General features: G+C 38.0%; 1 protein-coding gene across 1 annotated transcript; it reads right to left on the bottom strand.

The window, feature by feature from the left end:
• Positions 1-60: 60 nt before the first annotated feature.
• Positions 61-20,693, bottom strand: LOC103435345 (nuclear-pore anchor-like). Its single transcript, XM_008373734.4, has 47 exons — positions 20,165-20,693; positions 19,785-19,931; positions 19,587-19,685; positions 19,270-19,398; positions 18,998-19,090; positions 18,836-18,901; positions 18,523-18,612; positions 18,356-18,433; positions 17,935-18,044; positions 17,724-17,844; positions 17,522-17,614; positions 17,131-17,179; positions 16,313-16,416; positions 16,170-16,238; positions 15,385-15,525; positions 15,158-15,262; positions 14,919-15,032; positions 14,694-14,772; positions 14,361-14,404; positions 9,811-9,884; positions 9,265-9,367; positions 8,983-9,117; positions 8,767-8,907; positions 8,609-8,662; positions 8,214-8,393; positions 8,004-8,051; positions 7,804-7,854; positions 7,459-7,542; positions 7,306-7,380; positions 7,033-7,217; positions 6,854-6,956; positions 6,202-6,318; positions 5,993-6,085; positions 5,552-5,707; positions 5,405-5,458; positions 4,983-5,093; positions 4,610-4,687; positions 4,371-4,520; positions 3,879-3,950; positions 3,297-3,452; positions 3,139-3,192; positions 2,841-2,970; positions 2,694-2,761; positions 2,478-2,606; positions 2,207-2,311; positions 1,864-2,041; positions 61-1,733 (listed from the first exon to the last, which is right to left on the bottom strand). The coding sequence occupies exons 1-47, from the start codon at positions 20,468-20,470 to the stop codon at positions 349-351; spliced, it is 6,306 nt and encodes a 2,101-aa protein (XP_008371956.2). The 5' UTR covers positions 20,471-20,693; the 3' UTR covers positions 61-348.
• Between the last annotated feature and the right edge of the window lie 1,135 nt (positions 20,694-21,828).

Raw genomic sequence — 21,828 nt, 5'->3', positions numbered from 1 at the left:
GGTCAATTTCGCGTCCTTTTTTCCCCAACGAAAAAGTAAGCCACGCGATAGACTTTAGGATGCAAAATAATAGGCAGGTGCTCAATCTCCATGAAGTAAAAAAGGATTTACATACGACTCATTGAGCACCAACACACTTATCCTCAAACCAACTTCTTTCCAAAATCCATATTCTACGGACAGTGACCATGTAAAGTGAGTGGTAATCATGTCCTTCAAAATGCCTAGAGATTTTCGCGACACCGTAAATCGCAACAACACGTTCAACTACAAAATGGATGTAAAAATGGAGACAATCCCCTTATGCTCATTTCAATGGCAGTATGGGGGGATATATAAATTTTGGTCTCAACCTTGATTGCCTGATGTTGACCCACGAGAACGTCCGCGCCCACGCCCACGTCCAGGAGGTCCACGTCCAGATCTTCCAGTTTGTCTTCCGGCAGGTCCTCCACGACCTGTGCTTGGTGAAGTAGAGAGCCCTCTGGCCTGTTGTCTTCGGCGTGCATTCTCCAGAGCTCGTGTTGTTAAATTTATGGTAGTTGACGGAATAATCACAGGAGACACCTGTCTCACCTCTCCTGCAGTAACACTGGGACTAGCTTGTTTTGAAACGCTTACTTCTGCTGTGGTACTTGTTGAAGTGGTATCTACGATTACTGAGGTAGCTTCGGCAGCCTGGTCAGTCTCCGTCAAAGTATGGTCATTACCATCAATTGACTTATCGGAACCATCAGCAGCTTCTTCAGTTGCATCAATGTCATCATTTTTCTCATCATTAAGAACCTCTGGAGAATTAACCTCACCGATATCCACAACAGAACCAGCAGCAACACCGTAATCATCGCCCCTAGCTGGGGAAGCCTCGGGAGTTGTTACAGGTTCAGGTTGAACTTCCCCTATTTCAGGACTGCCCATCGCATCACCACCTTCAAGCTCAGAAATATCAGGGACCAGCTCTCCCTCTTCTCGGTCTCCTCCAAAATCACTGGACTGTTGCTCCAGCTCAACCTGATCTTTGGCTCCATCGTGCGATGGTAGATCTTTTCCATCTGATCCATCCACATTCTCCACTAAATCACTATCCTTCTGTGATTCAACTTGACTCAAACCATCAAACTGTCTTTCATTTGGCTCTTCAACCTTCTCCCCAGCAGTCTCAGTTTCTTCTTTCTCGGCATCAACAGCAGCTTCCTCACTTGAACTTTGCGGCAAATCAACAGCGACGTCTAAAGGTTCATCTTTGACTGGAACACTCCCAAGATTTTCCGAAATAGCAGATGGCTGCCCTTCAGTCCCTTGTAGAGAATCTGAACCTTTGGCCTTCTTTGAAACAGGTGCTGCCACCTCAGGACAAATTTCCCCTTGGTTATTTGATTCCTCACGGGACTCAAAAGTAGATGAAGAAGCAAGACGTTTCCGAAGCAGCTGTTGTGGCAAAGTAGCATTGCCTTGAACTTCCATTTCATTCGATGGTGCTTGTTTGCCCCCATTGCGGGTCCCTTCCATCTCTGACATCTCTACATCACCTTGTTGTTCTTCAGGTCTTACAAGCCGGGGCCTAACCAATCTCCTTCCTTGTTTACGGGTTTCGACATTGCCTTTGGGTAAAGTGATTGTTTTTGCGCTTTCTTCAGTGGCTGTGGATGCTAAGCCCCTCTCTTCAGTTGCTTTGGATACTAAGCCCCTTGCAGGACTCGTTGAAGACATAACCGTGGATGCTTGAGCGGTACCTACATTGGCACACAAAGTTAACGAATTTACTCATGAATAAAGAAATAGCGGCATTTACAAAATGAAGGATGGGAATGAAAAATGAATAAACCAATCCTCAGTATAAAAAGAATTGCTTAACAAAAGTACCAGAGGTAGCCGGTAATGAAGTATCTGCAACTGGAGGAGTGTTTGCAAGAACACCGTGAGCACCAAACTCACTGTGAACTGAATGTGCTGTCTTTTCGAAATTTTCGACAGCTAAACCGTAGGCAGCAGCAAGACCATCCAGTATGGTTCCCGAAAGCATTTGAACAATTGAGGTACCCTAAGTTACATGGAATATACTATTAAAACAAACCCAGATGAAACAGCAAGTATAAACACGGTTTTGAAATATGATGAACAAAGTACATAAAACAAGTTAGAATATAGATATTCATAAGGTGAGTGAAAGGAATCTGCTTTCCAGTTTGATAAATAACAATCAAACCTGAGGGAGACTGTCTTTTGCATGTTTCAGCTTTTCAAGTTCATCTGAAAGCTGCTTCAAAGCCTGCTTATGCTTCTCGAGTTCATTCATGAAGTTCGACTTGTCCTAAAGCAAAAAATATCACATGCATCACTTTGTAATGCAGCATATATTCATATTGAAATTGAAGTACCAAGAACACGTCCAGCTGAATTTCAGAAGTAAACCCTAGGATGTATGGGTAGAATGCATTAACTGATATGGAATTTACAACAATGGACAGATAGAAAACCTGGTCAACATTATTATAGGAATCTGTTACAGCCTTCTCCATCTTCTTGCGCATTGCTTTCTCCATCCGATTTTCATCCTTCTCCTTTCTCAGCTCCTCTCTTTGCCTCTCCAAATGCTTTTCCAGAAGCTGAGCGAGCATAGTAAATGAGTCACAACTGGCAAAAGAGGTTCAAAGAGAGAGAGCGAAAAAACAAAAATGACTATCAAGTTCAACCTGAATTTTCTGGTCTTTCTCTTCCCTAATTGCTTGCACCCCGGTAGTATCTACTGATGCTCGTTTCACTGTAAGACAGTCAAACAGATAATGAGCGGATTATTTTACAACTGAATGGAAAAGGACTGATGGATGGTTTAAACATACCTAATTTGACTTCCTCCAGCTGTCTAGAAAGAGCTTGATTCTCCTTGCTCAGTTCCTCCTTTTCCTTGGACAGTGTCTCCTTTTCTTTTGAAACGGTCTCTTTTTCTCTTGAGAACATTTCGAGCCTCCTCTGCAGATTGATGAATGGTTAATCACCAACCAACAAATAAGAAAAGTTTTCACCTTTTAACACAACACTTAAATGTCAAAAACTAGTCAAGAGAGGATTAGAAATAAAATATGCATTTAATTTCAAGTAATAATTGTTCATTATAAAGGACATGAAAATTTAAAAAACCTTATACTGAGTGGCCATCTTCCTATGCTTCTCGATTTCTGATTTTAGACTTGCCTGTGCATGTCAGCCATAAGAAGGTTATACAGAGAATCGTATAAGAAATCCAATGACAAGCACTTCTACAAATCTGATCTTAGAATACAGAAATTAAGGTGTACCTCAGCTTGCAAAGCATCACTCATTCTCTTCTCCATCTCAGTCAGTTCCAATCTGCAGTTAGCAATATCTCGCTCCAGACGTGATACAGTCTCCATCTTTTCTGAAAGAAGTTTCTTGACTTCTAGTATTTCAGAATCCTTCTCCTCCAATTTTTTCTAAGAACATAAAAATTAAAATTAAAATAAAGAAGCATACAATAACAATGATAAAATAAAGCACAAGAAATCACATTAAGTATTTGATATTTGAAGGGAACTGAAACAAAGTAAGATACAAATGCACTTATAAGCACACCTTAGTTTGTACAGATAATCAAATTATAAAGTAAACCAATAAAGGGACAAACAAGTTAAAGTTTATCACATGCATAACATAAGTTACGTAACCACTGATAAAGCATCGAGGATCAAAATACTATCATCATTTGTAATGTTTTTCAACATCTTTTAAATGTGGACAAGGATTCACACATATCAACGATAACATGTCAGTATATCTCAACTAAGAGGCGAAGATATAATAACTAACAGGAGAAATGCAAGCTTAAAGCAATTAATATGCTTATAAAGGTGTCAGCCTACCTGCAACTGACGAACATCATCCTTTGCGCGATCATAATCTTGAACATCAATATTTCTATACCTTTCAAGTAACTTCAAGAAAGAGAGTACATTAGAATATTGAATATATTTATCAATGAGCTCATTTGTACTTATATCTGCAACAGGTACTACCACAAAATTGGCACTTTTCTACTGGTATTAAGGTCCAAATGAGTCTTTCAGATGCCAGGCATAGATACACAATTATTGATATCTAGCTCTCTGGAGTCTACACAGGTCTCAGTTGGGACTTTTAGTATGTTTATAATAGGTTGAAGTGTGCTGGGAAAGTTTATAGTTCTCAGAATAAAACAAAACCCTTTTTTTTTTGTGGGGGGGGGGGGGGGGGGGGAGAGGGAGTAGGGGGCGAGAGAGAAAGATAGAATCCCCCGTCATGAACTGTATACATATTTTCACAGTTACTAGATGTACTTAAAACAGAGAGACAGAAAGCAGTTCCGAGATCAATACCTCACGAACCCTCTGTTCTGAGTGTTCTTTCTCTGTCTTTTGCATTTCAATTTCTTTCTTACAGGCTTCCAACTCAATCTGCCTCTCCTGTAGCAATCTCTCTAGGTTCTCAGTCTCAGCACTAGCTTTTTGTGATATTTCACGGAATTTCTGAAAGAAAAAATAATGAGTCATGTTTACATGGAAGAAGAACAATTATCTACATGGAGGGAATCCTTTCCAGTAAAAATTTGAAATACCTGGCATTCCTCAAAATTGTGCTTGTTTTCTTCTCTGAGTTGGATATTGCTTTCACGAAGTAAGTTCATTTCTCTAACCTGCAAAGACATTTCATCATGACAGCATAAATAAAGTTAGAAGGGGAAAATAGTAGGTATTGGGATATAATCTCAAAATAGTCTGCTGTACAATGTCCACAGAAACACAGAATAGAGTTCAGTGTCGAATAAACAACGGTCAAACACTTGAGTGGAATATACTGACACTGCACATGTAGTTTGAGAAACACCATATTACAACAAAATAATGGAAAGAGATCAAGCAATAACAGCTAAGAAGTATAATATACCTCTGGAATTTGAGAACAATAGAACACAATGAAAAGAAACTAACCTGTAGTTGCAAGGATTTCATTTCCTCCTCAGTGAACAATGATCTTGAATTAGTGCGCTCGGCATGAAGTGATGACTGGGCTGTTTCTGAAGCCTTGAGGGCACTCTCAAGCTACAAAAGCAAATATAAAATAAATGCATGAATTCAACCAAGGACAGATGAAATAACCATGATAACACAGAAATACAAAAATCACAACAGACAAACATCCTCAGGATAAATGCAAGAGCACATAGTACCATCAAATGATAGGAACAAAAACAAAGAGACCTCCTAGTCAGAAAATTTATAGGAAAACACAGCAACATGACAAGGCTTTTTTCAGTCAAGAGTTAAAAGTTCAATCACAACCTCATTTTTCCATTTGTAAAGTAACAAATAATGGCGGATAAGCAAAAAGAAAACGCCTTTTACAAACCCACTTGTGATTGTAATCGAAGCTTTTCTTGTTTCATTAAGGAAATCTCTGTCTCTGCCTGTCAAGTTGAAAACAATAATAATATCAAATTATAATATATATAAGTCTCTGCCTGTTAAGAGAGAACATTGATAACAGCAAAAGAACTTACAATTTCTTTTGTCCGTCGAAGATAACTTATCACATTTTGTAAACCAGCATCACCTGAAATATCTGGACCAGTGATTGCAGAAGTTCCAACTGAACCACGATCTCTTTCAGTCAGTTGAATGTGCAAAGCCTCAAGTTGACTGTGCAGTATTTTGTTCTGCAAACAAAGTTGGAGCTTCAGAAGAAGACAAGGGAATATGAAAAAAGAAAAATTCAAATATGGAACAGAATTCCAATAACATGTGCTAAATGCAAGGTTCATTCACAAAATTTCATCTAACGTATCAAGTCCTAAAATTGGTTATCAAATACAGGACTATGTTTCAACAAACTTGACTTGTACTGATTATTAACAGCAATTTACTCGACCTCAAGATATTGACATAAAACTGACCGAAAAAGAGGACAGTCTGCAAATCATGATAAAATGCACTGCAATAACCTGTTCGTTGATTTCAATGTACTTCTTCTCGGCAACATTTTTTGATTCTTCTAATATTGCCTTCTCAAATTCCCACTTAGACTTGAGTTCATTCTGTAAGTAAAATAAAACAAAATCAGCTTGCATAACACAACCAAACAAGACTTATGGCAAACTGACATTTCCCATGAGAGAGTAAACTGACAATTCCCATGAGAGAGTAAAGTTACATTTTCGCCTTTGAGTGCATCAACCAATTTACGCAACTCTGACATTTCTTCCTGGAGCATAGCCAAATCTTGCGATGTCTTGGTCAACTCCTGTATTGTCTCGGACTGGAGGATAACCTGAACGAGATAAAGAATCATTTCTTAGCCATCAGTGAATAAAATGTATATACAATATGTAAAACATGTCAATCTCAGGTGCTCAACAGCTACTGAAGGAAGATTATAGTAATAATTGCTGACATCCTTTTATTGGGATAAATCGGGGTATCAGAGCCTTTGACGACTAATTTACAAGAGCATGTACAACTTCTTAAACAACAGTTAATTACATATTCATAAGAAATATTCAGCTGATTGGACTCGATCACAGCCTTAAAATTCAATTCCGACAAGCAACACAAGTAAACGAGAAAAAACCACCTGAAAACCCACTATCAAACCACAACCCTATAGAGTAAAAGACTTAAAAAAAAAACTGCTGTCAAGAAACCCCCAACATTTCAAACCTTGACAGGACAGGCCCATTGGAACAGTTTAATCAATGAGCATCAATAGTCCCAGTTTGGATAAGTTTATAAACCATTTTTCTAATTGAAAAGCAACAAATCACTTGACCCCTAATTATACAAGAAACAAACACATGCAGATTAACCTGTCTTTCATAATTGGCCTGAGCAGAACGTGATCGCTGACGTTCTTTCTCCAAGTCTTCTTTCAAAGCAGATATCTGAATCTCCAGTGACACAATTTGGGAACTACAAATAAAACAGAGATGAGATGCCAAATGGAATAATCAAATTCATGACGTAATGAAAAATATGAGGAACCCACGTTTTAGTTAAGGTTTCTTCCTTTAAACTTGTAATTTCTGATAGAGTGGAAGAAAGAGCTTCTTCCCTTCCTGCAGCCGCTGAAGCAACTTCTTGAGAATTCAAACTACACTCGTGTTCAAGTTCAGATACTCTCTCTCTTAGAGAAAGAAGTTCGACTTCAAGCGATTTCTTTAGTTTTTCGGCCTGTAAAGTATTTGGGATCATAATTCCGTATAAACTGATGGACATTGAAGTACTAATTCATCCATAAACTAAATACAGAGAGTAGTACCTCAATCTTGAAGTTTTCATGGGCAGATTCCATCAGCCTCAATGCATCTTCATTTACCTGAGCTATGCTCTTATACTGTGAAATTAAAATAGAGATAAATCATAAGTTTCAGTAGGCTTTAAGATATTAAGCAAGTCAAGGAACAGTAAGTACCTGTAGCATGTGATCCTTGTTAGCTTGCACTTCCTCTTTCAACTTTTCAATCTCTTCCTTTGCAGCACGCAATGTCACCAAAGCCTAATCAACCAAGGCAATGTCAGGATCAAATGACTCAAACTCAATACAAAAGAATGGTACAAGCTCCCAAAATAAAAAGCAACCACCGTCTACAAATGAAAATAAACAAATGCATAGGTTGGATCTATGGAAATCGTTAAATATCAATGTCAGTAACAAAGAAAACAGAATAATATTAGAAATGGCAACCCCGGAAACATCAATTAACAAAGAAAAAGTAAGCAACATTCAAGAAATAGGCAAGTAAACGGCAGAACTGACCTCATCACTAGTCAAGGAGGAGGATCCGCTCCCACCATCGACATCAACAACCTGCATCAGTACGAAAAGAGATGCAGAGGAAAACTATATCAGAATTACTTCAGTCCCAAATTAAGGAAAATCAAAGCAGGTTAAGAATATGACATATATCACAGACGAACTTCAGACATGTCAAGAACACCGCTTATTAGAAAATATACCTTAACGTCAGAGGACTTAATCCTTTTGTTCAGATCAGTCAGTTTAGCCTGTGTTATCAACAAAAAATTCATATCTTATCTTGTAAATCATAGACATTGAACGGGATAACAATGATACATGAGCTTATTCTGTGAGCCAATTGAAATTGCGGTTACAAACATATGGTGGAGATTATATATATAGAACATGAAAATGAAGGGAAAAAGGACCTCGGCTACAGCAGCTCTAGTCTCAGCAGATGCAACAGCATGCAAAGCATTAGCCAACTCTTTTCCCATTTCTTCAACTTGTCTCATAGCATTTTGTACGGACTGCTCACGGTCAAGTGTGAGAGTACGGGCATTGTTTCGCTCTTCTTGTAGATCTTTCTTGACATCAGCCCACTCCCTCTGAAAATGTAATCATATTGTAATATTTACGCCCTTGAATAAACAGACCTTAACATTAAGTATGGTTTCTATTTGAACACTTCCACATGGATCAAATTAACAACCCAAAGTGAAAAAACCCATAGACAGACCACCCCATCAACCCGGAAGAAAAAAAATATCTGAAGCATCACGTGTACACATGGAGCTAGAGGTGGAACATTATGACTACATACCTCTATTTGTTTCGTATACTCTTCTTGTCTTCTCCTCTCAGCAGCTCTTGCCTCCTGTAGTTGCATGATAGAAAATCAAATACAGATATGAGATGTGAGGGATGAGCATAAACATCCAATTAAAATTAACTTAAAAAGAACAAAGTGAGATGAGCTACCTCACGAACTTCCTCGGCACTCTGAATAGTGTCCAAGCTGGCCTGCAGTCTATGGACCCTTTCCGACAAACTACGAACTTCGTCACAAGCACGCTTCTCAGCATGTTCCAACATTTCCTTTTCATGCTTCAAAACAGACACCTGTATTGATACAAGATGTTAAGTGAGGACTTTCAAAAGTGACCAAGCTTTGTAAACTAAGATAATAAGCGTCACCTCCATAGTCAACTTCCTAGTACGCTCCTCAGCAGTTTGAACAGATTCAGAACTTTCACGCAGCCTTCGTTGGTAGTCAACTATCAACTGAGAGAACTCAACGTTTCTTGCTAAAACACCATTTGTTTCATTTCTCTGATATTTATGCATTACAAACAAGAAAACATAAATTAACACTTGAACATATATTGGTTATATGACTCATATCACACCGCACCAATATTAAAACTTAAAAAAAAATGAGCCATGGGCAGAGAAATATTTGACAACACATTCTATCACCTGATGCTCAAATTCTTTGATAAAGCTCTCAAGTCTCTCTCGAGAAAAATTTGCTTCCAAAGCCAACTTGTCACGCTCTGACCGCAACGATATGATCTCACTCCTGACCATAAAAACCAAAGTGTTATTGAATAGGCAACTAAATACATGAGGTTGACAGTATAACAAACTAACCAAAAAGGAGAGCAAAACTGCATTGCAGAAACTTTTACTAAACCAATAAACCCAAAAAAGATGGATTATATTGGGAAAGAATTGTTGCGCCTGCCGAAAAGCAGCCATCAACTCCCACCGAGCTTCATCCAGCTCGTTGATCATACGAAGGCACTGCTTGGCTTCGTAGATCTCGAGGCTGATCCACTCAACTATTGTAACAAATCAAAATAATAGTAGGCGCCAAGATTATCACAATAATAACTAACTATTCAAAAATTTGACAAGAGGTCAAAAGTCTAGATGAATACCAAGAGACGTTTACGTATGAAAAGCATACTTAAGAATACAATAAAAGATCTCTGAGGAGGAACAGTTAACAACTTTGTTTACCTGGTACTTGCCAGATCTTCCTCCAGACATTTCACTCGTTCTGCCGTCTGGTCTTGGGCCTTTCTTGTAGCTTCCTACATTAGTTCATATTTTCTATCACATCTTATGGCAGTACAAATTACCTATTAAGGGTACAAGTCAGCAATACAGTTAGCAATACAGTTACCAAGTTTGTTAGTATTTGGTTAGAGTTGTTAGGCTTTCTAGTATAAAAACAGAGTGTGTAATCTTCATTCTTTGAAGTCAATATACAAATCTCATATTTCTCTCTAAATTCTCTCTAGTTCATCTTTCTCAGTTACTCTTTCTTTTCCATTTTCTTCGATTCTCAAATATTTCAACGTAGTTAACATGAATCAGAGCCACCAAGGCTTACGCCATGGATCTTGGTGGTCGATTCCTCTTCTCTCATTTTTTTTTCTTCATTACTTTCAATCGTTTCTGCGTATTTGATCGTTTATGCCTCCGTATTCATAGTTCGATTCTCTATTTCTTCTACTTTGCGGTTATGGGTTCATACTGTTGATGCAATGAGATTTTGATTACTTTCGAGGCTCTAAATCATCTGGATCGGATCTTCATCGTCTTCAACTTTTCAAGAATTGAATTATTTCTGGGTTTTTCAAGAGTTGAATTGTTTCTGGGCTTTTCCTCTGGGTTTCAAGATGAAGCGGTGAATTGGAAGCAGTTGTCTAGTGCATTCTTGCACATTATATGTTCGACGAAATGTCAAGAGTGATTTGTTGGTTTCTTGGCTCTATTTCTTTCCTCTTGGTGGAGTTCGCAGATCACCTCTTTGAGCTCTATTTCTGCCACTTTGATCAGTGCTCAGTTTTCTGGTGTGGAGGAAAGTTAAAGAAAAAAAAATAATTGTGCAGTCCACATGTTCGACGAAATGACAGCTCAAGATTTTTGTGAAGGTTATGTTTCCGGTCACTTTCTCTGAATTCTTTGAAAAATTAGAATGATTTCTTATTGTGATTACTTCTGGGATGTGACAATCAATTGTTTTCATCCAAATTAAGGCATGAAATCATCTCATTTTCGATCATCTTTTCTGAGTTTCATGTTGTTTTTCTGATATTGGGGTTCAGTATTGTCAGAATAAGTATTTTGTTGATGGTTTGTGGATTTTACTCTCAATTGGGTGATTCTTGGTGTCCTGCTGGTGAAGTTACTCATCCTTGATAATGCAGCTGTTGCTATCATAATTTGTTCTAAATGGGACTTAGTTTCAAGATTATATACCGTAAGTCCTTGAATTTCTGCTGTCTCTTCATTGGGTAGGAATTGTTCAGGAGCTTATCTCAGCCTATAATTTCAGAGTCTAACCAGCTTAATTGTAGCATGTATCTATTAGAAGTCCGGTTGTATGTTTCTTGAAGAGATGAAGTTTGAAGAAGTTGTTGACGGTAAATCCCACGAAGGGTAATCCTACATAGATGTTGGTTTTCTGTTGTTGAAATTGTGAAGGCCGATGCCATTGTTCAAAGAAGTTGTTTCTAGTAAAATCCACAAAGGGCGATCCCGTGGTGCTATAGTTAAGGCCGATGCCACACTATAGTTTGTTAATTTTCTGTTTTTGTAAATATTAAAGGCCGAAGCCAATGTTGAATGAGATTGTTGATGGTAAATCCTGTTGGGTTTTTGGCTCAAAATTAGGATGATGCAATAAATTAGGTTTGTGTTACCTATTTGGTTTTGGTGTCTACTTGGGTTTGGATTTGACTTCTTAGTTAGTTTCCTTGGTGGAGAGATTTTGTTAATTACCTATTTAATTAGGTTTTGGATTTATTTCCTATTAAGATTCTCATTGTAACCTAAGTCCTATGCACTATAAATAGGACCTTAGGGTTAGTGTATTGAGTGTGCCTCATCATGGTTTAGAGAGCTTTTCTCTATTTTGGTTTTGGGTGGAGGTCACCGTTTGGAGTCATGAGTGTGGCAAATTCGTGGCTCATTCGTGTGGTAATTTGGTGAGAGTCAATTTGTGAGTTTGTGAGTTAGAGAGCAATTTGGGAGAATCTTCTCCATTAGTTTTGGGTTCTCTATTCGTTTGGTTTAGGGTTTGTAATTTATGGGATTTGGGTTGTGAGAGTTTAAACACTCTTTTGTAATCTCCGTTTGTTTAGTGAACTTCCTTCCGTGCTTCGCTCGTGGATGTAGGCTTTACGCCGAACCACGTAAATCTCTTGTGTTAGTTTAAGATTGTTTATTTTATCTTTCACCTACAACGTTGATATTGGTACTTTGTTAGAATTCGCTTCCGTTTGCGCATAAAAGTACAACAAGTGGTATCAGAGCCTAGGTTGGGCTTTGCTTGGCAGTCACTATGAAGCCTTATGTGTCATCAGTGAAAGTTGATATTGAAAAGTTCGACGACAATGACTTTGGTATTTGGCAATTGACGATGCGTGCTTTGTTAGTTCAAAAAGGGCAAAAAGAAGTCGTTTGATAAGTCTTTTGCTAGTGTTGATGCAAACATTGTAGAAGATAGTTGTTCTAAACTCCTCTAAAGGTTATGTGAAGAGGTGGAGCTTGGTACTCAAGCTCTTTGGGTGGAGTGCAATTCGCACTTTTTGTTCGTATGTTCAAGCTTTTGCTTGGATTTTGTTTCGTATTTGTTAGTTTCCATAATGGAATTTGTTGGAGAAGGCGTTGGAGGAAATTTCAAGTTTGAAGACTTTTGGATTTTTTGAGTCTAGGTGGAGATCAGTTTCGAAAGAATTTGGTGCACGTTTGAATTTGTATTTTGGTATCCCAAATTTGGAAGTTTGCTAATTTCTCATCGAGGTGGAGATTGTTGGGTTTTTGGCTCAAAATTAGGATGATGCAATAAATTAGGTTTGTGTTACCTATTTGGTTTTGGTGTCCTACTTGGGTTTGGATTTGACTTCTTAGTTAGTTTCTTTGGTGGAGAGATTTTGTTAATTACCTATTTGATTAGGTTTTGGATTTATTTCCTATTAGGATTATTATTGTAACCTAAGTCCTATGCACTATAAATAGGACCTTAGGGTTAGTGTATTGAGTGTGCCTCATCATGGTTTAGAGAGCTTTTCTTTATTTTGGTTTTGGGTGGAGGTCACTGTTTGGAGTCATGAGTGGCAAATTCGTGGCTCATTCGTGTGGTAATTTGGTAAGAGTCAATTTGTGAGTTTTTGAGTTAAGGAGCAATTTGGGAGAATATTCTCCATTAGTTTTGGGTTCTCTACTCGTTTGGTTTAGGGTTTGTAATTTATGGGATTTGGATTGTGAGAGTTTAAACACTCTTTTGTAATCTTCGTTTGTTTAGTGAAATTCCTCGCCGTGCTATGCTCGTGGACATAGGCTTTACTCCGAACCACGTAAATCTCGTGTTAGTTTTAGATTGTTTGTTTTAGCTTTCACCTACTACGTTGATATTGGTACTTTGTTAGAATTCGCTTCCGTTTGCACATAAAAGTACAACAAATCCCACGAAGGGTAATCCCGTAAGAAGTTGTTATACCGGCATGAGGGTGTGCTACAACTACTTTATAGAAGGTTGTTCTTGTGTAAAACTCCTGATAGAGGCAGAGGAATACATGGTGTCTTTATCTGTAAGGCAATGGAAGAAATTTGGACTGACAAACATAGGCTTTTGGTCAACAGCTACAAAGTGGTCATGGGGTACGCTTGTTTGATAAAGCTAGAAGCTTCAGTGATATGGTTTGAGTATTTTTTGGCATAAGATAATAGGCTTTGTGGGTAACACGCCTCACCGAGTTTAAGTCACTAGGAAAAGTTGCAGTTAGGCTCATCTTCCTTCATGCAACGTCATGTGGGTTCAAATGCAATTGATCTCTATTGAGATGGGTGTCTGCCTATGGCCACTCAAGGGTGGGAATGGACAAGGCACATAAATTGATATTCATTGCAGCTCATTCCAAGCTCGAAAGGCGGGATTTTTCCTGCGACGAAGACAAGGATGCGGAGCTACTTGTCTTAGCAAAAGTCTAGCTCTTGCAATCTTTATTTGCCTATGTGCGGTTCTTAATTGCCCATGCACTTACTCTCTGTCGTATGGTCGTGTGAAGAAACTAAGGATGAAGATAGGGTGCTTTCTTGTTTGCAGCAGGCTAATCCAAAGTGGTGACTCTAGTCAAAGTGCTACATAGGGACAGATGTTTGGGTATCAATCCAATGGTGGTTTTCCTAAGTCTACACTTTCAGCGCTACCATGTCTCGAATCTTCCAATCTCAAACTGGGTTTCCCCAGTTGAGATTGAGGGGGATTATTAAGGGTACAAGTCAGCAATACAGTTAGCAATACAGGTAGCAAGTTTGTTAGTATTTGGGTAGAGTTATTAGGCTTTCTAGTATAAAAACAGAGTGTGCAATCTTCATTCCTTTAAGTCAATTTACAAGTCTCATATTTCTCTCTCTAAATTCTCTCTAGTTCATCTTTCTCAGTTACTCTTTCTTCTCCATTTTCTTCGATTCTCAAATATTTCAATGTAGTTAACATTACCGAGTAACAACAATTCCAAACATGCACTTCCTTATATAATGTCCAATGATCACAATACCTGAGAACTCTCAAAGAGAAGCTTGACGTCAGTTCTTCTTTCTTCTGCAAAAAACAATAAGTAAGTTGTACCACAGTACCTTTTTTTTTTTTTTTTTTTTTTTTTTTTTTTTTTTTTTTTTTTTTTGCATTGAAGCAAAGTATGTTAAGACCTCTCAATCTACAATACTACTCCATCTACTAGCAAATCTGAAGATAGTCAGCTTTTTTAGAGGTCTATATCATATATGTGTGTATATAATATGTAGAGAGAGAAAGAGACAGCGTATTTATGAATTGTACTTCCTTTGATCTTCAGACTTTTTTTCAAATATATAGTTTGCGAGAGGCAGACCTGGAGTAGCCTCTTCTATACAAGGACTAGACGAATGAAGTTTATGCTCCTCTTCATATAGCCTTTTGTACATTGCAACCTAGGCAGAAATTATGAAGATGCAAGAGTCAGGGCAATTGTTTCATCACCAGTATGTGATTGCCATCACAAAAAGGAAAAAAGAACTATAGTACAAATAACAAATATGTGCGCCCTAGCTACTCAGAAGGCTTAAGAAGAGCTTACAGAGGTGTGAAGGGATTCAATCATGCGCCCTTGCTCTTCAGCTCTTTGTAACACTGCCGCAACTCTAGAGGCAGCTTCATCAGTGTGCTTCTTGATCTCCATTTCAAAATTCTCCTGTAGTTCAACATTCGCATCAGCTTATCAAATAGTTTTCACAAGCAAAGGTGGTAGTACTAACTACTAAGTTAAACAAACAAGTTCCATACTGACAAACATTGAAATTTGAAACTCACACCAACCTTGAACTCCATTTCCCTATTTTCAAGCTGGTCAGAAAGATTCCGAACAAGGCTCCTGAGCTGCACATTCTGATCAACTAGTCCATTTATGTCCTTGAAGGTCAACTGTTTGCATTGTTAAACCCAAAAGAAATTCGATACAATCAGCCATACATATCAGCCATACACAAAAAAGAAAAAGCATATGTTTGAAGTGTCATATTAAAGAAAATGCGCATCAAGCTTACAAGATGTTCAGATATCACTCTCTCGGCATCAGATTCAGTGTTCATCTCAACAACGGCGACAGTATCATAGTCATGACTATCATGACCAGATGATGTCCCACGAAGCTGTATATCACGGCATTCCTTCAGAAGGATTGTCACCTACATGTTATCGTAGAACACAAGATAATTAAATAATGGCATAAAACAAAAAGGACCAAAAATTTAAACTCATAGTGACCAATAAAGCTTGCACATTTTTGCAATTAGCGGGAGTGTATTTTTCAAATAAATATTGAAAGACTATAGGACACTACAAACTATGGCAATAGGTTATCTTGTAAAACATCATGCAGTGTAGTCAGGCAAAATGTATACAAGCACTCGATGTAGTACAATAGCATATTGATGCACGTGTAAGACATGTATTATTAATAGCAAATGATATAATTCTCGAGGCAAATAATAGCACGAATAAATAGCATATGATCTTGAAATATAGAATTGGATATTTGATTAATATAGTGAACTATCTTGTCATACCTATGAAGCATAAATATAGATACGGATATGGATATGGTGTGATACGAATTAATGTTAGTGCGTAATGTGTTACCGTGATCCACTTAAAGGTCTGATTAGACAGTAAAATGAGGATGATGACCTGTATGGAGTATTTTTACTACTGGTATGTTGAACAAATGAAGGTTATATAACATTGCCACTTGCCAAAATCAAGAATTTATTAAAGAATAGTCAAGCAAACGATACATGCATCTTATTATCAATCTGCACTTTTATATTACCTCTCGCTGGAGATCAGCAATCTCTTTTCGTGCAAACGTGTAGTCACGCTCATGCCTCCTTACCTCAGCCTGGAAAAAAATGCGTAAGTATATATGATAGATAAAAATGAAGTATGTACAAAAATCAGGATAACGTCAAAAACCTTTAACTCCTGGATGGTCTTCTCCAAGTTTGCCTGTTCAGAAATCGAGTTCTGCAATTTCTGGTTGATCATAGAATATGCCTCAACCATTCTCTCATGTTCATCTACATAGATGACAACAGTAATTTCAGTGCAACAAATAGTATGCTGTAAGTTGCAAGCAAAAAGTTTACCTCATCCACTCACCAAATAATTATTATAATTTTAATAATAAACACATGGTTCAACCATATGGTCAATCAGAAGTAAAAATAATAGATCTTTTTTTTGCTTTTGTTAGCCTAAACGTGGATATTTATATGAAAAAATTACGCAGCAGTAGAAATTGCCCAGAAACAACTAGATGAGGTGCCAAACCCATAAACCAGAAGTCTAACTCTTTCTTATATAGCCTAACTGTGAAGAACCTAAATGACAGCAAACAGTGTCATGTTGAAATTGAGATGTACAATCCTGCTCAGGGAGGCAACAAATGTCTGTTTTTTATAATGGCTGTTTAGAACTAAAGCATCACTAGTTGGACTCTTAGTAATTCAGGGGAACGCCTATTCATATACCATGTAAAACATTTCAATAATTTACTTTCATTCCCTACAGATGCTATTTACATCATTGGTCCTCATCCTAGCATGCAATAGACTTCTCAAACACATAAAATGCCAAACAATAGAATATAATGTCTCAGTTCCTGATGCAGAGTAAGTATTAATTCACTTAATCCTTATTCACGAATCACGAAAAATGATCATTACTATCATTAGTAAAACATGATTGCTTCCAAAATAAGAATATATATATATATATATATAAGAATATACCTCTTTCATCAAAAATGACTTCTGCTTTCTCCTCTAATTCATATAGAACCTGCAATAATTGGAGTCAACACAGAAGTAAATCAGCCTAAAACATAAAAACTTAGGTTAAAAATTTGATACAAAGGTTTTATCAGGAAAAAAAATGTCTGTATGCAAACACAAGTCCCAAAATGTTATGCAAGTTCAACAAACACAGGCACTATATTGAGTATTGTCCACTCCTAAAGAGGACGTATTAATAATTTGATAAAAAGGTTTTATCGGGAAAAAAAAGCCTGTATGCAAACACAAGTCCCACAATTTTATGCAAGTTCAACAAACCGAGGCATGATCTTGAGTATTGTCAATTCCCAAAAAGAGGACGTATTATAAATCACAATATAGATCATACCCGTTGCAAGACTGCCTCAGATTCCTTCCTTCCCAACTGCTCATGACGAAAGGCATCAACAGCCTCTTGGTACTTAGCATACATTTTTGCAAGCTATATAAGGAGGGGAGGCATTCAGTAGAAAAGGCAAGAAAAAAACCACAAACAATAAACCGAAGAGATGACAAAATATGACTCGCAGTATATTGAAATAACTACTCACACTCCAGCCATCCCGCAGAAGTGAAGCTGCTAATGCTGTTCCTGAAACACCAGCAGGAATCCTTGGGACAACCGCTTGATCAGCCTCCATAATGTCGGTAGATTCAAATGAATTCATCCATCTGCAACAAAAAAATCATTTCAGACAAAAAGATACATGCGTATCAGTACAGTCTCATAAGAGCTCGAAACCAAAAATTCTTCAAACGTACGCTTCGGTACTAAAACTACTGAGTGGAAGAAGATTAAGCTCAGTTGATTTCCTGCTAGCTTCGATTTCTGCTTCACATTTTTCAAGTTTCACTTTAAGATCTGCAGCTTCCTATAATCATCATAACCCAAGGGGCAAAAAAATACAGTGAAACATTGTTACGCACTGCCTTTACTAACAGAAAAAAACTAAACATCGTAATGAAAATGAAACTCAGACACCTTATTGTCTGGAGGTCCAGAGAAAATAAACAGAGCCAACAACATTATAACAAACGAAAAAATACAATTACCAGCAATATCCCATCTCAAATCATCATACCCAAAAAAGATTGCAGAATAACAATGCTCATGAAAATTTAAAAATAAAATAAATAAAATTACCCCTTGCATCAATGGGAATGGGGGAAGAAACGCACATACCTTCTCAAGTTGATTTCTTGCAGACTCTGCTCTTTCAAGTCTTTCCTTGTAATCATTTTCCTCTTGATTCAAATGTGTCTACATGATAGCACACAGAAAATTATAATACAGAAACTCCAAATAAAAACTAAATTAAAGACAAACGAGATTAACCAAGAAATTATCACCTCCAGAGCCTTGATCACACCTTCAAGGTCTCCTGCCTTTTTGGACCATTCCTCAGAACTTTCTTTGTATAGTTCAACAAGCTTATTTAACTGCAAAAACAACAAATTTTCACATTAAATATAACAAAATAAGTAATTAAAGAAGCCAACCATTGTAATACAACTAACTCATCCTCCACATTCTCAAAGCAGAAAACAAGTTACTAGTACTTTATTAACTAATAACATATAAAACTCAATTCACAACGACTCCAGTCGAACATATGGCTAAATAAAATAAATTTTAATATAAAAGATATTTCAAGGAACTCACTGTTGAGAGTTCAGCGGTTAATCGCTCTTCATTGGCTGCAGCAGCATCTTTAGATGAGTGGAGCTCCTATAAGTGTGAAATAAGTATGAACATGTCAGTTAAAACATAACTGACAAACCACACAAAACATATATTAGAACACCAAAAGGAATATATCCCCACCTCCTGTAAAGACGTCAGCCTGTCGCCTAATTCCCCCACTCTTTGCTTGTGCCATTTTAAAGAGCTAGAGCAATCATTGAATTGTCTCTCAACCTGGAAATGTTAAAAATCAAGCAAAGAAATAAATACATAAATGTATGTGTATACTTCACAGGCATGCTTACACAGACAAATGCTATGTCCATGTCAGACAAATCTGCCTCAACATCATGCTTTATAGATGCTCACATAAAACATAGAGAATCTATTTTCATAATGAAAATTACACTTACATCTGCAAGTTTAGAAGACAAATCTGCCTCAACATCAGCATGCGTTCTACGCAGCCGAACGAGACTGTTAACTTTCTCTGTTAACTCATCATTAAGCCAGACATTATGCCTCTCAATAAGTTCTTTCTCCTGTAAATTATAGGATTTGGCACGGTAAACACATTTACGCTCCAGAAGATGTTGAAAGATAACATTATTTTCCAATGGTGAGCAACTATCTAACTAAAATGTAGCAGCATAAGAGATAGTGGAATAGTGAACTAAAAATAAGTTTCATTTCTTGACGTGAACTATAAATAAATTTTACTTGGACTGACCTGTGATAGACGAGTACATGCAGCCTTGGTACGTGCTAATTCTGCCTCCGCTTCGCTCAAACGGGCCTCCCTTTGAGCAGCATTGTCAGAAGATAATACCTTCAGAATCAACAAAGAGGAGGCGAAAATGTCACTAAATGTATGGCGGACATGGTTTCACCTCGGAAATGCTAAATAGGAAAATGCAGGAAATCTTACAATCCTGTCGATATAGGACTTGATGGTGGCGTTCTTTTCACTAATTTCCAAGTCCTTTTGCTCCACCAACTCTATCAACTGCCTCTTCGATTTGTGCAATTCCGACACCTCCGCCTTAATCCTCTCTGTCTCCCCATCCTTCCCAATCTGCACACACAGCAACGCACGACCGAACGCATCAATACACCAAGATCAAAATATATTCATACGTACAAAAAATCGAAAACCGAAAACTAAAACCAAACAAGCATAGAATTGTAGGCTATAACTATAACAACCTCCCCAAAAACACTAACAAACACAAGCATTTGATTAAGCAAACTCTAAAACAGAAAGCAACAGAATGAACACAGAAATTAAAGCAATATCGAGCTTCGTACGGATTGGAGATGGAGCTGGTGCTTCTGCGACTGGAGCTCGGCGACCTCGGAGAGGCGGCTGTCGAGGGAGGACTGAAGCTGCGCGTATTGAGACTCGAGCTTGGAGAATTCGTCGGCGATGGAAAGGTACTTCTGCTCGAAGAGGGAGCAGGTCTGTTCGGCCGTGATGGAAGCGGCGTCGTTCTGGGCCCTGACGGTCTCAAGCTCCTTGTACAGGTCCCGAATATAGGCGTCGGCCTTGTCCGCCACCCAGACGGCGTCGTTGCCGTGGCGGGAGAAGTCCTCGTCGGAGACGAAGAGCGGCATCGTTTCCGGGTATCAGGTAGGGGTTGGGGTTTTGTGTTGTGCCCTACTTTTAGAACGATCGATCAGAGTTCATGGGAAAATGGAGAGAAGATGACAAATGGGAGGAGAGATTGAGAGAGAGTGGGAAAGTGACGACGGAATTGATTCCAAGGAGCGCACTGGAAATATGCGGCGGTTCGGGTTTTTTCTGTAGGCCCTCCTCCGACCCTGGTTTGTTTCCGTTATTGGACCGGAACCTGGGCTGGTTCGGATGGATCTTATTGGAGAAGGAGACCCGGGCTTATTGTAGACCCTCTTCAGCCCATCAAAATCTGTGATTATATTTCGGGCAGGCCCAACATAGAGTTTGCTTCACTCATAGATGTGGTCTTGTTTTTAATTTTGATTTTTGTTTTTTCCAGATATGCGTAAGAGTGATATTACCATCTCATTGTCTTATTTTTCCAACCTATTTTATTTTTTCACCCACCAAAAGTGTTAAAAGAAGAAAGCACTCTTTTCTCACCCCTACTCCCTCCTCCCTCCTCCCTCCTCCCTCCTCCCTCCTCGGTTGGAGTGCCGCACCAACTCCCAACACCCAACCCAAGTCCCCCAACCATCGGAACACCACCATGGCAACAAAACTGCCTCACCACCCATCTTCTTGTTCCCTACATAATCTAGATATTTTATTTTCCTATGAATTTCAAGTATTGCAATGGAATTCAATGAGTGGGTTATGTATTTAAAGTTTTAGAAAGAAGGGAAATGAGAGAGAAGGGATGTCAGGTTTGGGTTGGGATTAGAACCAAAGAAGGGGCTAGGAGGACATAGAGTTTAAAGTTATGGATGTTATGAAGCAGTGATAGGTGACATATGATCGGTTGGTTCGTTTTGATTAGATCCCTGGAATTCGGGTTTTGGAGAAAGAAAAAATGGAAGTAGAAATATTTGTTTACAAGAGACAGGATTTCATCCTAGAAAGGCACAATAATTAAATTCAAAGAGAGAAGAACTTTTTTTTCTTTTACATAGATGGTGAACGGGCATAAGGAAATGGGCAATTTGGCAATGTGTAGTGGGCATAAGGAAATTGGCAATCTGCAGTACATTTTTGTTTTGGTCCTTACATGTCATTTTATGAGGGTAGAATTGGCATTAAAATTTATACTAAAATGTGGATGGAAAAATAAGACAATGGGATGGATTTATCAGCACCCTATGCGTAATTACAATTTTGTTCTCGTTTTATTATTTTTAAGGAAAACTAATAAAAATGGCTTGAAAATTTTGAGTTTAAATCAAAATGACAAAAAAGTGTTGTAAGTGAATAGTAGGAGTGACTTTTTAGAGTAAAATTGTCATTTTTTGTTGAAGTA

The sequence above is a fragment of the Malus domestica genome, chromosome 05, assembly GCF_042453785.1.
Source record: "Malus domestica chromosome 05, GDT2T_hap1".
Classification (NCBI taxonomy): Eukaryota; Viridiplantae; Streptophyta; class Magnoliopsida; order Rosales; family Rosaceae; genus Malus; species Malus domestica.
Note: the sequence above shows the minus strand (reverse complement) of the source record. Positions and strands in the feature narration are given on the sequence as shown.

Coding starts and splice junctions, on each gene's coding strand:
- LOC103435345 (XM_008373734.4), bottom strand. CDS start 20,470: ATGCCGCTCTTCGTCTCCGACGAGGACTTCTCCCGCCACGGCAACGAC. Junction 8,663..8,766: donor GTGCCGAGGAAGTTCGTGAG/GTAGCTCATCTC, acceptor ATGCAACTACAG/GAGGCAAGAGCTGCTGAGAG. Junction 6,957..7,032: donor GAAGAAACCTTAACTAAAAC/GTGGGTTCCTCA, acceptor TTTTATTTGTAG/TTCCCAAATTGTGTCACTGG.